At 38.4% G+C, this 17,492-nt stretch overlaps 1 protein-coding gene across 2 annotated transcripts in view; it reads left to right on the top strand.

Annotated features, from left to right (window-relative positions):
• Window positions 1–17,492, top strand: part of AFF3 (ALF transcription elongation factor 3) — a 526,894-nt gene that overhangs the window by 365,739 nt on the left and 143,663 nt on the right. The window contains exon 10 of one of the 2 annotated variants that reach the window (XM_087426221.1): window positions 11,122–11,175. The exons of the other annotated variant lie outside the window; for it this stretch is intronic. Within the exon in view, the coding sequence (XP_087282347.1) occupies window positions 11,122–11,175 (54 nt within the window). The remainder of the gene's footprint in view (window positions 1–11,121; window positions 11,176–17,492) is intronic. 2 annotated transcript variants of the gene reach the window in all.

Genomic DNA, 17,492 nt, shown 5'->3' with positions numbered 1-17,492 from the left:
TTGCTATTAAAGAAATTGTATTTGTAGTCAAAACTTTTCCACAAAGAAAATTCCTCCAGGGCCACATGGTTTCACTGGTAAATTCTATCAAAAATTTAAATAAGAAATGTTTATACCAATGAAATACCAACAAATGAACTGCCAGTCTTACACAAACTCTTCAGAAAATAGAAGAGGAAGAAAAACTACCCAATTCATTGTATAAGACCAGTATAACTCTGATACCAAAATCTGACGTAACCCTTATAAGAAAAGAAAATTATAATCCAATATCCCTCATAAACATTGCAAAATTCCTTAACAAAATATTAGCATATATAATCCAGTGATATATGAAAAGGATATAATTTACTATGACTAAGGGGGAGGAGTTGTTATCACAGGAATGTATGGCTGGTTTAACATTAGAAAAATTAGTTAATGTAATCCACCATATTAATAGAATAAAGGAGCAAAACCATAAGATCCTCTAAATAGATGAAGGAAAAGGATTTGGCATACATCGACACCCATTACAAGAGGGGAACTTATTCAGTCTAACAAAGTATGTCTACCAAAAAACATACTGCTAACATGGTGAAACATCAAACACTTTCCTCCTAAGATCAGGAACATAGCAATGATGTCTACACTTATCACCTGTATTCAACATTGTACTGGAGGGTCTAGTCAGTGCAATAAGATAAGAAAAGAAAATAATAGACATAAAGATTAAAAAGAATGATTGTTTATAGAGAAAATCCTGAGAAATCTAATAAACAACTACTAGAATCAGTAAACGAATTTAGCAAGGTCAATATACAAAAATCAATTGTGTTTCTGTTTATTGGCAATAAGCAATTAGAAAATGAAATTTAAAAAGCACTTCCATTTACAGTAACATAAAATAATTAATAAATTTAGCAAAACATACGTAAGACCTGTATGTACACTGAAAACTATAAAACTTTGATGAGAGAAATTTAAGACCTAAATAAATGGAGAGATGTTCATGAATTGGAAGACTTGATGATGTTAATATGACAGCTCGTCTCATATTGTTCTAGAGATTCAATAGAATCTTGATCAAAAGGCCAGGAGGACACTTTTGCAGACAATGACAAGTTAATTCTAAAATTTTTATGGAAAAGCAAAGAACCTAGGTAGCCAAAACAGTCTTGAAGAAGAACGAACTTGGAGCCCTTGAGGTTCCTAATTTCAAGACTTATTATAAAGCTAAAGTCATTTAAGATAGTGTCCCATTGACATAAACACAGACAGATAAATCAATGGAACGATATAGAGTCTAGAAATAGACCCACATGCGTGTGGTCAACTGATTGCTCACAAAGGCACCAGGAAGTTCAGTGGGGAAAGCCAAGTCTTTTCAACAAATGATGCTGGAGCAGTCACTAGGGAAAAATATGAATCTCAAACCACACACAATTGAAATGGATTATAGACCTCAAAATAAAGGCCAAAACTATAAAGCTTCTAAAGGAAAACGTAGGACAATATCTTCACAGCCTGGGGTTGGCAAAGATTTCTTACAGAAGTCACAAAAACACACAACATAATAGAAAATCCTCATGAAGTGGACTTCATTCAAAACATCTTCTCATCAAAATGACAAGGCAAGACACAAACTGGGAGAATATATTTGCAATACATATATCTGACAAATAATTTGTATCCACAATATATAAGGAACTCTGACAATTCAATAACAATGATAAAGAAACAAATTTTCTTAAATAGGCAAAAGCCTCAAACAGACAAAAGAAGATACACAAATGGCCAGTAAGCAGTTGACAAGATGCATTTCACTAATAACATTTATCTTCAGGGAAATACAAATTAAAGCCACAATGATACCACTACACACCAACTAGAATGGCTAAAATTTGAAAAAACTGACAACACCAAATAGTGGCAAGGATATAAAGCAGTTGGAACTCTCTTGCGTTGCTGGTGGCAGTATAAAATGGCATAACCATTTTTGATAACCATTTGTTTCTTATACACACACTTATTGCATGACCCATCAATTCTATTTGTAGGCATTAGTGTGGGAAAAATGAAAAACATATGTCCTTTAAAAGATCTGTACAAGAATATTTGTAGCAGCTTTATACATGATAGTAAATAACTGGAAACAACCCCATTATCTATCAACTGGTGAATGAATAAACAATTGTGGTATACTCACACAATAGAATACTTCTAATAAAAACCAACAAACTTCCCAACTTGATCTATAGATTCAGTGCAATCCCAATCAAAATTCCAACACGTTATTTAGTGGATATCAACAATCTGATTCTAAAGTTTATATGGAGAAGAAAAAGACCTAGAATAGTCAACACAATACTGCAAGTTGGAGAACTGACACTACCCAACTCCAAGACTTACTATAAAGCTACAGTAATTGAGACAGTGTGGTATTAGCAAAAGAAAAGAGAAATAGATCAATGGAACAGAATAGAGAGCCCAGGAATATGTACCCACATATATATAGTCAACTGATCTTTGACAAAGGAGCAAAGACAATACAATGGAGCAAAGATAGTCTTTTTAGCAAATGATGCTGGAACAACTGTACATCCACTTACAAAAAAATATCTAGACACAAAAAAATATCTAGACACAGACCTTACACCCCTCACATAAATTAACTCAGAGTGGATCACAGACCTAAATGTAAAACACAAAACTATAAAACTCCCAGAAGAAAACATAGGAGAAAACCTAGATGACCTTGAGTATGGTGATTACTTTTTAGATACAACACCAAAGCCATAATTCATGAAAGAAATTATTGATAAGCTGGACTTCATTAAAATTAAAAACTTCTGCTCTGTGAAAGACAATGTTAAGAGGATGAGAAGACTGGGAGAAAATATTTGTAAAAGATACCTCGGATAAAGGACTGGTATCCAAAATATACAAAGAATTCTTAAAAGTCAATAATAAGAAAACATTAAAACCAAATTAAAAAATGGGCCTAAGGCCTTTACAACGTCTCACCAAAGACGATATTCAGATGGCAAATAATCAGATGAAAAGATGCTCCGCATCATATGTCATCAGGGAAATGCAAATTAAAACAATGAGATACCGCTATTAGAATGGCCAAAACCCAGAACACTGACAGCATCAAATGCTGACGAGAATGTGGAGCAAGAGGAACTCTCCTTCATTGCTGGTGGGAATGCAAAATAAACAGCCACTGGAAAACAGCTTGGTGGTTTCTTACAAAACTAAACATACTCTTACCATATGATCCAGCAGTCGTGCTCCTTGGTATATATCCAAAGGAGCTGAAAACTTATATCACACAAAAACCTTCACACGGATGTTTATAGTGGTTTATTCATAATTGCCAAAACTTGGAAGCAAACAAAATATCCTTCAGTGGGTGAATGGGTAAATAAACTGTGGTATATCCAAACAATGGAATATTATTCAGTGCTGAAATGAAATAAGCTATCAAGCCATGAAAAGACATGGAGGAAACTTAAATGTATATCACTAAGTGAAAGAAGATGATGATTCCAACTATATGACATTCTGGAAAAGGCAAAACTATGGAGACAATAAAAAGATCAGTGGTTGCCAGGCGTTGAGGGATGGGGGAGGGATGAATAAGCAGAACACAAAGGATTTGTAGGGCCGCGAAAAACTTTATGATTCTATAATGGTGGGTACGTGTCATCAGACATTTGTCCCAACACATACAATGTACAACACCAACCAAGAGTGAACTGTAAGGTTAACTATGGACTTTGGGTAATTATGGTGTGTCAGTGTAGGTTCATCAGCTGTAACAAACGTACCATTCTGGTGGGGGATGTTGATAATGGGAGAGGTTACGCATGTGTTTAGGCAAGGGGTATATTGGAAAGCTCTATACCTTCCCCTCAATTTCGCTATAAGCTCAAAACTGCTCTAAAAAGATAGTCTTAATTTTTTTAAAAAAGCAACGAACTTCTCACACACTCAACAACATGGATGAATCACAGAAGCCTTATGTTAAACAAAAGCGTATGTACTGTAAAATTTAATTTACATGAAATTCAAGAAACAGGCAAAACTAATCTATGGAGATAGAATTTGGAACAATGGTTGCTATGAGGGGCTGGGGCTTGACTAGAAGAGGGCATGACGCTATTTTGGGGGTGGTAGAAGAGTTCTGTGTCTTAATTTGGGCTATGTAACAAGGATATATACATTTATCAAAACTCACTGAATTTTACACTTAAGTTCCATGCATTTCACTGTATGTAAATTTTACCTCAATTAGAAAAATAAGAAATAAAAAGCAGGATAAATATTTATATGACAGCTTTTCTACCTGATGATAATAATAAATAACCTGTTTTGAGCCCTTATTTTGACCAGGTACTAGTCTTAACACTTGACATGTTTTATCGCCTCTAATTCTTACAAAAATCCAGTAATACTCTATTTTATAGGTAAAAACGAGGCTAATTAAGGTCTCTGCTTTATATAGCATGAAGTGGCAGAGCCAGGATTTGAACCCAAGATTCAGCTCTTAACCGTTGTCCTGTTCTGCTGCTACTTCAGAGCTCTTGTGTAGTTTCTCTAGAGGCAATACCATGCAGGAAGAAGAAATAATTAAGGTAATGCCTGCAGAAGAAGAGTAAACCGAGATCCTGCTAGATTGTCATCTGTACTAGAAAAGTTCTAGGAGTAATGAGCAAGTGTAAATTTCCAGGATACTATGAAGACCACAGTTTGGCCGGGTCACTTAATCCAGATTTACCCATTGCCGACAAATCCACTCTGGATTTGTCAGAGGTTAATAGTATAGGCTTGTAGAAAAATCCTAAGGGAAGACCCTCCTGCATTTGTTCCTCAATTCAATAAGGTAACTATAACTTTAAAGAATAAACAAAGATTTGAAATGACCTGTATAAATTAAAGAAATGGGGTTAAACACAAAGTATTCAACTCCTGGGAGAAAAAAGTAAACAAAATGAGACAGAAGGAAAATGGTCCATCAGGTATGCACATTGTACAGTAAAAGACTTGGAAATTATTATAAGCTCAGACTGAATTAGAGTGATCCGTGAAATGTTCCTTCTCCAAAGTTAATACAGTAGTTGGAATTAATAGATGGAAAGTGCTCATTACCTCGTAGGCACTCAGTAAATAGTTATTATTGCTATCTTAACAGGATTCATGACTTATAAAAGATAGAAAACAACCCTGTCTTAACAGTTGGTAATGATCAGAGCTTAATTAGAATTTTAATTTCTCCTTAAAAATATAAAGTAGAAAACTTAGAAAGGGTTAAGGGTGATAAAAATAAAAACTCTTCTAGTGATGCTGGGGCTGTGAAGAAGAAAGGCTGAGTGGTGAGTCTACCCCAGAGATGGCAACCAGAATGAGTTCCTCTCCAAGCCTTCAGATGATAGGACCGTAGGCAAAGAGTGCATGGCTTGACCTCTCCCCAGTGAAGAATGCATGGTCTGGAGGAGGCTGAAGAATTCACCTCCACTGACTTCTATTTTTAAATGTCTTGGAAGATTGGACATCATTGATTGGTGGAACAGAGTGGGTCTAGATGATGCCCAAAGCTCCTTTCCAAGTGTATAATGTGCAACTCTGTGAGTCATTTATAAAGATGAAAGGCGAAATATGTTCATATCAATGAAAAGTGTATCTTTGTCAGTTCAGGCTGCTATAACAAACTACCATAGACTGGGTAGCTTATAAACAACAGGAATTTATTTCTCACAGTTCTGGAGGTTGGGAAGTCTGAAATCAAGGTGCCAGCAGATCCAGTGTCTGGTGAGGGCCGGCTTCCCGGTTTACGGATGGCTGTCTCCTCGCCATGTCCTCACATGGTGGAGAGCGGAGAGAGAAAAAGCAGGCTCTCTCGTGCCTCTGCTTATAAAGGCATTAATCCCATTCATGAGAGTTCCACTCTCATGACCTAATTACCTCCCAAAGGCCCTACCTCCAAATACCATCACATTGGGGGTTAGAATTTCCACATATGAATTTTGAGGAGACACAAACATTCAGTCCATAACAGTATTCAGTAAAAATATCTTATGCCCATTATAGAGCTGTCTTAGAAAATGTTAAATATGGAGGAAAAAAATATGCAGAGGAACAATTATGTGCTAAACATATAAAGAAATCTATCCTTTATGCATGTGCATTTAGTAATGAGGTTGCACAAACTGACCATATAATAGGTTCTGGAAGTTGAGAGATCAAAGTTGATTTGAGAACTGTTACCGAAAGACATTCTTTTTTTCAGAGAAATTTGAAACCTTCCTGATATTTATTTTGGCCAGAGCGATCTGTGTCTAAAATGATGAACTGTGGCTGTGCTTTTAGTCTATGAGGTCTCTGTCCCCAGAGACTTCTTTTCCGTATCTGTTTAAGTAATTTGCCAGGATTCTGTCTGCTAAGAAAATGAGACACGGAGTGTACAATCTTTGCTTAGAAAAAATTTGGCCACATCCTGTTTCTCTAACTCTTAGGCACCAAGAATAAAAATAAAATATGAAGGGCCTTTAGGGCTCCTTGGACCCCCTCTTTATGTTAGATGAACAAACTAGACTGAAGGCCTTCGAGGAGTGTGGTTTATCCAGTGGATGAGGGAAGAAGACCCACATTCAGGCACCACTGAGTCCAGGTGGGGCTGGGCAGTTTTGTTGAAGGAGAAAAGATGTGAGGAGGCTATGTCAGTTTTACCTGAGAGGGAAATTAGATGTTGCTGTTGTATTGGTTGTACTCTTAGATTAAAACAGTAAACGAACCCAAGAATGTAGATTGGAAATTATGCCATCACCGAACAAGGCTACAAACTTATCTTCTGTGTTCTGACACCAGACTGGATGGCCCATGGTCTCAGAGGTCATAAATAAAGAATTCTTCAACAAAACTAGGGAGCCTGTCCCCTGACCCCTGGTGGCTCCCCAGAGGCTCATGCTTTTTCTTTACACACACACTCCGTCCAAATGTACCTCTTCTCAGGGTTTCTCAAAATCTTTTCTTAATTTAATTTTTTTAAATTTTAATTGTGATCAAATACACATAACATGAAATTCACCATCTTAATTATTTTTAAGTGTACAGTTCAGTAGCATTAAGTACATTCATATTGTTGTGCTACCATGACCACTATCTATCCCCAGAACTCTTTTTATCTTTTCAAACTAAAACTCTGTACCCATTAATATGCCAAATTAGTAAATTGCGATGGCCAATAACTCCCCATTTCTTCCTTGCCTGGCCCCCTGGCAGCCAGCATACTACTTTCTGTCTCTGTGAATTTGATTACTCTAGGTACCTCACATAAGTGGAATCATACAGTATTGTCCTTTTGTGACTGGCTTATTCAATTAGCACAATGTCTTTAAGGTGCATCCATGTTATAGCTATATCAGAATTTCCCTCCTTTTTAAAAAGGTATTTCCTTTCTTTTTAAGGCTGAATAATATTCCATTGTGTTTATATAGCACACTTTGTTTATCCATTCATCCATCAGTGGACACTTGGGTTGCTTCTGCCTTTTGGCTATTGTGAATAATGCTGCTTATAAACATGAGTGTTCAAATATCTCTTCAAGTCCCTGCTTTCAATTCTTTGGGGTAAATACCCATCTCAAACTTTTTGAACATAACCTACACAGTCAGAAATACATTTTACATGATATCCTATGAGAGTGTATGTACTGAAACAAAAGTGTCACAAAACATTACCTACCATGACTTTGACATTTTCTATTCTTATTTAATATTTTTAAATGCAGGTCAAACCACACAAATTCACTTTTGTCAGCCAATGTTCACAAAATACCATAAAAGTTAGTGACCAGCTAACAATATAGTCTGTGCCAAAGGAGTGAGGAAGGAGAAGAAAGTACTGTGTTTTGGGCTCTGCCATGTTTCCAGCCCTGGCTTAGACACCTTATGTAAATAATCTCTTCAGTCCTCCTAATCACCTTGAAAGCGATTCTTCCTTCCTCTTTTACAAATGAGGAAACGAGGGGCTGAAAGAGTTTAAGAAGCTTGTCCATGGGCCAGCCCCCTGGCTTAGCGGTTAAGTGCGTGTGCTCCGCTACTGGCGGCCCGGGTTCGTATCTCGGGCGCTTACCGACACACCGCTTCTCCAGCCATGCTGAGGCCGCATCCCTCATACAGCAACTAGAAGGATGTGCAGCTATGACATACAACTATCTACTGGGGCTTTGGGGGAAAAAAAGGAGGAGGACTGGCAATAGATGTTAGCTCAGAGCTGGTCTTCCTCAGCAAAAAGAGGAGGATTAGCATGGATGTTAGCTCAGGGCTGATCTTCCTCACAAAAAAAAAAGAAGAAGCTTGTCCAAAGATTTGCATCCAGTGAGTCTTTTTCCTCTCGACCTGCCACGGGCCCTCTCTCAGGCCCACACTGCCAGAACGGACTAGTTTACATGGCGCCCTGCTGCCCTCCCCTCAGAGAACCCGTGAGCATTCTAATAGGGCCAAGGAAAGCTTTATCTCAAAGACTGACAACTCGGAAAATTTTAGGCCCCATCACGGCCTGAAGTAGGAGGTATTTGGGATGTATGCTGTGTGAGAAGGGAAGGTTTTTCAGCGACTCCTAATTAGACCACATGAGTAGCTGCTCCTTTCGCTTAATGATCAAGGTGGACACAGTCTCTAGAAGTGATTTTGGTACTTTTGCAATGAGCTCTTCCAGTCTGCAGAGATATTAATTAATAAACTTTGGCTACTCTGTTTTCACTGTCGCTTTAGCAGATGGCAGTGTTTTTCTGAGGAGTCACTCAAGCCATGGGAGAGTGTGGTAAATCAATAAATATTACCATGTTTATTGATTGCAGTGGGTAATCAATAAATATTACCATGTTTATTGATTGCAGTGGGTAATCAATAAATATTGCCTGACAGTAACAGACTGATTATGCTTCCTCCAGATGTTTTCTTTCATAAAGCTTCTTCATACTCTTGTGTTGAAGCCTTGCCCAGCATTTAGAACATAATACTCATTCAGTAAAAAATTATTAGTATGAATAAATGAATGAATGTGGAATAACACAAAGGATGGCTAGAAAACATTTGGTATGCATTTTATGTATATCTTCTTTCAGAAATACCATTACCTAGATTCGTTCGTTCTTTTCTATAGATTTTAATTAAGGTGTAAACCTCCAAAATGCAGAACTTTGTATATTTACAAACTGAATTCTTCCCGTTCGCCCCCAGATCACAGATCCTCTCTGCACCCCATGCCTCTAATGCTGGTCCCTTCCCAGTCAGCCTGGGGCCGTACTGATACTTCCATGCAGTCAATGCCTGTTTGGTGCCAGGCACTCTACTGGACACGTCGTCTTATTTCATTCGCACAACAGTCTGATGAGATGTATTATTACGTTATTACATCTCATATTACAGAACAGAAAATTGAAGTCTCAGAGACGTGAGTTGGCTCGCAGAGGCTTCACAGTTGGCAGTGGCAGAGCCGAGATTCTGGCTGGGTCGGCTGGCTCCAGAGCCGCTTGGAGGCACCGCTTTAGGTCTGTGGCCTGGTGCGGAGGGCACATGAAGTGACGGAGATATTAAGGAAAAAATCCTGTTTCTGATCAAAGGGCTGGTATTTTCCTCGAAGCCCTTAATATCTGCCCTCCCTCCATATTGTCAAGAGAATTGCCTCCCAAAGAGCCTGTGAGGAGGCTTGGGGGAGGAGGCAGGAGGAAGCCTGGCTGCAGAGGGTGAGTACAGGTGGTATTTCCCACACAGTGATGGAGGTCTTGGAAATAGCATAAGCTGGAGTCTGGAATTCATCTGACAATCTAAGTACCTGGCAGAAGTACAGGGCAGCTTCCCAGCCCTGGCCCACCTGCTCACCTCAGAGGGCCGTCTGCTGTTGGCCGAGTGTATTTTGGTAAAGCAGTGCTCACGTGATCCCACCAAAGCATGTAAAATATTTAAGCCTCTGCCCTCAAGGTTCTACCACAGAGAATTCCACCTCCACTTTTAGCTTCTTAAGTGACTGAAATATACAAAGAGACAGGGAATGTAGGGATAATGGACAGGTGACCAAACTTGCACACACTCACCTTTCTATGTAAAAAGGGCCATTCCTGCTTTAAGAGGACTCCTTGGGATTTAAAACATTTCTTTAGAATAGTAGTACAGGTGTTGGTATATCATGATTGAGAGGTAACACATACCGAATACTAACTGTATACCAGACTGTGTACTAAATGCTTTATATATATATAAATATAGAGAGAGGAATTATTATTATATATAGGATTTATATGCAGGGGCAACAGGTGTGAACTGAAACCCAGGATCACCTTGTAGATGAATCAACTCTTTGAATCCTCATAGCAACTCAAAAAAGTAGACAGCATTAGAATCTCCCTTTTTATAGATAAAGAACCCGAGGGTCAGAGGGCTGGCACAGGGAGTGTGGCCAAGCCAGGATACCAGCCCAGAGGTGTCTGACTGGAAAGCACCCTTCCCCCAACACTGCCTCAGACCACAGACACCTGAGCTGTGCCCTCGTGCAGATCTACTCTGCTGGACTCCATTGCTGGTTCAAAGTACAAACAAAGGAAGTTTGAAGTGGCCAGATGGCAGAAAACCCACTGACTGGGGACTATGTCATTTGAAAATTTGTTTAACACTAGAGCCAGAGGATTGAGTTAGATTAATTAGCTTTTAGTAATGGGAGAGAGTGTGTTCTTCATTTGCTTTTGGAGTTTTGAAGAGTAAAATAAGCAAAACGAGACAAGAAAAACAACCGAAAGTTGGGTAGACCTGTTAACCATATAGCTTCACTTATTGAAACGCTATGTTGCTAATTTCACACAACCCCAGAAGTTGTATATTCTGGAAACAAAGAGGATTTTTAATGGATAAATCCATAAAATATTATTTATAATTTTGAAAAATATATAGTATTCATTTGACCACAGAAGAAAATCTTTTCTTTCATGGGCCAGTTGTGCAAATAGAGACATTCTCTGATTTTGTGTATTGTTTTCCTATTAACAGTTTGGGCTAGGTCATATAACCCTTAACCCCCAAATTTACTGAGCATTTACTATGTGCTAGGTGCTATTCTAAGCATTTTACTCATTTCTCACAGCTCTCTGAGATGGTTATCCCCGGTTACAGATAAGGGAAATGATGCACAGAGAGGGTAAGTAACTTGCCCAGAGTCACACAGCTAGTGTGTGACAGAGCTGGGATTTGAACTCGATTTGACCCCTGAGCGCATGCTTTTGACCACGCTTCTATACAGGCTCGATATCCACTATTAGACTTCAAACTGTTTCCAAAATACTGAATATTAATGTGTCTCTGAACAAAAGAACAGCATTTCTGAATTATGTGTCACCCCTGGGTATACTTAGATGTTGGAAAATACACTTGAATTAATAATTAATGTAATTAAGATCTTTATCTTATCTTTAAATGTCTGGAGCATATCAGTGTTTTTATCCTCCCTTTCAAAATGTCCAAAGTCATCATTTTATTACATTTTGAAGTACATTTGAATTCTACTGTTTTTTCTAATCATTACTGTTACTAATTGTGCTAAATTACCCCGAGCGAGAACTGTGGAGAGAAAACTCTCGCAGTGCCTTTGAAAATACTAAATTTAATGTTCAGATTTTGAAGAAAAATGATCAATTAAAATGAGCATTTGTAAGGTTTTGTGGCTGGATTGAGATCCCCTGTTGCCTGGGGGACTGACTTTGCAAGTTCTGGACTCAGGTGGTGCTGGGTGAGACCTGAAACCCGGGGTGGACTTCGGTGTCAGGATGTGGTGTGCTCCGTGGAGCTGTTAGTGAAATTCGATGGGTCAAAAAATAAACTAAAGTAAAGCCATGGAGCATGTTGTACCTAGACAAAAAGCATTCAGAAGGGTAGGAATGGAAATTTCTCTTCTTCCAGGAGTTGTAAATGGATGTCTTTGTTGTTTTTTTCATCCCTCTGTTTAACCTCCAAACTAGGATTGCCAGATAAAATACAAGACACCCAGTTAAATTTGAATTTCAGATTAACAAGGAATAATTTTTTAGTGTGTATGTCCCATGCAATGTTTGGGAATAATTTTTTAGTGTAAGTATGTTCTATGCCATATATTTGGGACATACTTTTACTAAAAAAATTATTTGTTTTGTACCTGAAATTCACCTTTAACTGGGCATCCTGTATTTTTCTTTGCTAATGCTAGCAACCCTACCAAACACCACATAGACTGTAGGTCCCACCGGACTTTAATTTTAAATCCATAATTTATCAAAGAAGAGAAGATAGACAAGGTGAAGAAGGGAGAAAAAAGAGAAGAGAAAAGAGATAAAGTAATAGAAGGAGAAAGAGAGAAAGTAAGAATGAATTCTGGCAATCTGCCAAGTAAAATAACTCACATTTTGCAAGAAAGAAATCCTAAAACTGAGGTCATAGGATGGAAAAAGTCTGTTTCACAGACTCTTTAGCCTGAACATTGGCCAAAACAAAAAAAAAAACAGGCATCCTGTTAACATCTGAATACCAAAGCTCATCCAGGAATGGAAAGATTTGGAATTTGGAGATTCTTAGCTTCCAGCTTTGTTAGAATACCACAGTTCTTTATTAATTGCAGGGAGGATTTTGTTTTTTCGGTGAGATGCTTTGGTAATTCGATATCAGAGAAAGCTAACTAACTTCAGTTTATGTTACTAAGATGCATTTGAAACTTCGTGGATAAACTTTTGTTTGCTTGTCTTGTTCTGAAATGCAAAAAAACTATCAGATACCTGATATGGAGAAGAATTTACCTCTGCTAAAAAATCACAGTTCTGCTGTGAAGCATGAAGATAGCTTTTTTTTTTTTTAAGTTAAAATATATTAACTGACAGCTTCAAGACATTTTTTTCTTTAATCTCGAACCAGACAAATTACTATAAGCAAGAAACCTCTCGCCTTAATCCTGGACACGTCACAGATGTGACACTGTTCTGTAGGAAATGGCTTTTTAACTGTGGATAGGGGAAAATAAGCTTTGGAATTTTTAGGATGTTATTGCAAGCAAGTTTACTAGTTTTTGACTTACTAAGCCACAGCTGGAGCCAGCCTTCATCAGGGTAAGAATATTTTCATGTTACTATTTTATCTTTCGTATTTCAAGAGCAGGATTATTATGTTTGGGGGAATATGGCCTTTGAGGCTTGTACTGTCTGTTGAATATGCAAATGTGATTGTCCTATAAAAGAGAGGAACTGACAGTTTCCGTCTGTGCCGTAAACTTAAAGAGTCCAACAGATGACACGTTGGAGCTGCTGGAGCGGGAATTGGATCACATCATCATTTGGGATAAAAGAAAATTTTGTATTTCTTTGAGAGGCGTTTGAAGGGCTGGGCTTATGGCTTCCCTCAAAACCAAACAATGATGTGCCGGACTCACATTTCTGTGCTTCTTGTTGTATTGTTGCTGCTGCTTTAAAAAAAATCGACCTAATGGTGCAAGGAATTTTCTGACCAAATTGATTATGAATCTACCTGATAATATTTTCTTTTGAATTAGTGAAATGTAAACCATCATTGCTTTTTCTATCATCTCTCCTTCATTCCACATCTTGTTTCTTTTATAAGGTACATTGCGTGGTTAGTTCAGAGAAAGAATAATGTTATTCTGTATGCTTTCCCTTAAAGAGACTTCAAAAAATTCCAAAGCCAGTCTCTCTCCAAAGAGCCCAAGGTGGCATCACCACCAGCCTGGCTGCCTGTGCAAGTGCACTGAGGAGCCGCGGGGAACCACCTGTCCCAGCCAGGTAGCATGTGCCATTTTGATGGGAGAGATGTCGAAAGGAAATTGTCAGGTGACATAAATAACAGAGAACCAATCACTATAGTGAACTCAAGTATCCTATACAACTAGTTTATTTTTTCAATCCAATCTCCTCACCGTGGTTCTTAACAGGGGTGCATGTCAACTCACCTGGGAGCTTTTAAAAATATGAATACTCGTGCTCTACAGAGTCTCGGTCAAACAGTGCCTCCCCTGTGATTCTGAGGTGCATCCTTGGTTGAAAACCATACTCGGGAGGTTCCAAACCCAGCTAACCATCAGAATCACTGAGGAGGCTTTAAAATGCAGATTCCTGGGCCCCCTCCACCAGAGATTCTGATTCATTGGGGCTGGGTTTGGGCTTAAGAATCTGCATTTTTTTTAAAGTTTCCCAATTAATTTTGATGACTAGTCAGATTTGGAAACCATCTTTGCCCTAACTGAATGATGTTAACTTCAGCAAAAAAAAAAGGGGGGGATTTTGATTAAAAAGAAAAATATCCTAGTCATGTGTACAGTGCCTTTGGAGCAACATCCTACATTTCCATTGTTTTCACTTTAAACTTTTTCCTAACTTCATCCCTGCCTACTTCTCTCCTATCCCAGAGGAAGAAGTGCCTGATCCTTCTCTCCTCTGGTGCCCCTGACCTCATCTCTTTCTTCCTTCTCCAGGCCCCTCTTGCTCTTTTCGTAGGTACTCTTCCTACGAGGGCCTATAACATGCTCATATTTTCCCAAACAAAGCAAAAAGAGCCATCCACCCTTGAAGCTACTGAGCTCTCTCTCTCTTCCAGTCCTTTAACCTCTCGTAGGCCCTCCTTCCTGACTACCTGTCCACTACAGCCGGTTTCTCTCATTTCAAGTCTGTGGGCCAACATGACCTGTTTGTCACTGTACCAAACCAGTGGCCTTTTCCCAGTCCTTGACTTCCTTGATGTCTTTGCAGCCTGTGACCTGTCCTGTTGATCGTGCCGTCTTTGAACCATCTATTCCTTGTCTGCCATCCTGCTGCATTCTCTTGGTTTTCTTCCCAGGATTCAGCCTTTGGTTTGTATCTTTTCTTTTTCTCTACATCCTTCTCCTGGTGATCTCATCCATTCCCATAGCTTTAACGTTCATTTCTGTCCAGATGCCTCCCAAATCAAGATCCCCAACTCTGATGTCTTCATTGAGCTCCTAACCGGTCTTTCCAGCCATTCACTAAGATTCAAACCCTACATATTCTGAATCTCACGTTCTTCTCCATTCCATCACCCCCCCCACACACACACACACACACACTCTTTCTCTTATATCGCCTACTTTGGCTAATGATGCCACCTAGGGTCCAAACCATGGACGCTCTCCCCTTCCTTGGCTCCAAAATTCAATCACTTGCTATATCCTATCGAGTTCTATTTCCACAGCTTCTCCCGCATAATTCTGCAATAGTCCCCTTTGCTTTCCACGGTTTCACTTACCTGCGGTCAACCACAGTCTGAAAATATTAAATGGAAAATTCCAGGAATGAACAATTCATAAGTTTTAAATTGTGCGCCATTCTGAGTAGCATGATGAAATCTCACAACTTCCTGCCCTGTCCTGCCTGGGATGTGAATCATCTCTTTGTCCAGTGTATTCACGCTGTACACACACTACCCACCCGTTAGTCACTTAGTAGCCATCTCTGTTATCAGATCAGCTGTCACAGTATCACAGTGCTTGTGTTCAAGTAACCCTTATTTAATAATGGCCCCAAAGTGAAAGAGTAGTGATGCTAGCAATTCGGATATGCCAAAGAGAAGTCATGAAGTGCTTTCTTTGAGTGAAAAGGTTAAAGCTCTCAACTTAATAAAGAAGGAAAAAAAATCGTTTGCTGATGTTGCTAAGATCTACAGTAACTTTTATTGCAGTTTATTGTTATAATTGTTCTATTTTATTATTATTTATTGTTGTTAATCTCTTACTGTACCTAATTTATAAATTAAGCTTTATCATAGGTATATATGTATAGGGAAAAACATGGTGTACGTAGGGTTCAATACTCTGCAGTTTCAGGCATCCACTGGAGGTCTTAGAACATATCCCGCAAGGATAAGGGGGAACTGATGTATTTCTCTGTTTCCATGGCCACACCTTAGTTTAGGCCTTCCCTGCTTCATTTCCTGCCTTCTATAGAAGCCTGATCTCCCTGCCACCAGTTTCTTCACTCCATCTATATGATTCTGCAAGATTAATTTATCTAAAATACAGTTCTGATCATGCCACTTCTCTGCTCTGAAATGTTTTATAACGATGATAAATATGCCTTTATTTATGCCATTCTATCTGCTCAGAGTGCTTTCTCCTAATTCTCCTATGAGAGTCTCTCTTGGTCCTCACATGAGATCTTCTCCTACAGCTCCTATGAGAATGCTACTCAGGTTTCTAGGTCTAGCTCAGTTTCTACCTCTGCCATTATACCAAACATAGTAAATTCCTGATTTTGTTCCTAATATATTTCCTTATAATGTAAGGAATATATTAGTTATAAATATATGGCAGGTGTATCAAATCACTACAAAATGGAAATTCACCTTAGCTATTGCCTGAACATTTTGAAATGTGGGTTAGCCACGTATTAGGACACTGACCTAGGAACATAATACATCTCATGATCCAGAACTGTGTACTTTAATCCACTAACTGGATGACCCCCGGGCTAGAAAAGTAAATAAAGGGCAAGAAACATGATTAGTTGCTTTGTTGGTTTTAATTTCCAGAATCCAGAGATAGTATAGGAACCAAATCCTGAGAGTAGAGTGGCTCTCCATGGTGTAATCTGCACCTTCTGATACCCAGTACTTCATTTTACCCAGGTACAGCCACAGATATGATACTATATATTGATACTGACCTTCTGCCTAAGACAAAGATGCATTTATCTTACATCTGAGGTCTAAGCCATAGTGGATGGTTATATTCTTATGTTTCTTTAAGGTATATCCATGGGCATAAAGGAGGGTGTGCTACATGAGGTACCTACAGGCCTGGTGCCTATATCAATAAGATATTACTGGACGCAGGAATGGCTCTGAGAGCTCAACTTCACACCAGAAGTTCAGGGACCACGGAATTTGCATATTTCCTACCTAAACTTCTAAAACTCTATTCTGATCCCAGGTGGAGCTGTCAAAGGTGGTTTTTACAGTAGAAGGGTTAAAGAGACTTAAATGGAGGTAAAGTTTCTATACTTCACTCAAAGTGAATACCAGTAGGCTATGATAAGTTATCTATGTATATGGCAATACTTAGAACAACTCCTAAGGAGACTATACAAAGCAATATACTAAAAAACAGTATAAATAAAATGGAACTCTAAAAAGTGTCCAAATAACCCACATGAAGGGAAGAAAAACAGACAGAAATGAGAAACAAAAGGTAAAAACAGTGAAAAATGAATAGTATGGCAGACTTAAATCCTAGCATAAAGGTAAAAATAGTAAACAATAACAATGAATAATATGGCAGACTTAAATCCTAGCATATCAATAATTACATTCAACATAAATAGTCTAAATACACCCATTAAAAGACAGACATTGGCAGAATGGATTCCAACTGTTTACTGTCTACAAGAAATTCAAACATAATGGCATAGGTAGGTTAAAAGTAAAAATATCGGAAAGATACATCATGCAAAAATTAATAAAAAACTTAGGAGT

The sequence above is a fragment of the Ceratotherium simum genome, chromosome 40 (genome assembly GCF_057802395.1).
Source record: "Ceratotherium simum simum isolate JZ-2026a chromosome 40, ASM5780239v1, whole genome shotgun sequence".
In the NCBI taxonomy this organism is placed as follows: domain Eukaryota; kingdom Metazoa; phylum Chordata; class Mammalia; order Perissodactyla; family Rhinocerotidae; genus Ceratotherium; species Ceratotherium simum.
The sequence above is the reverse complement of the archived record's forward strand: the minus strand, read 5'-3'. Positions and strand labels throughout refer to the sequence as shown.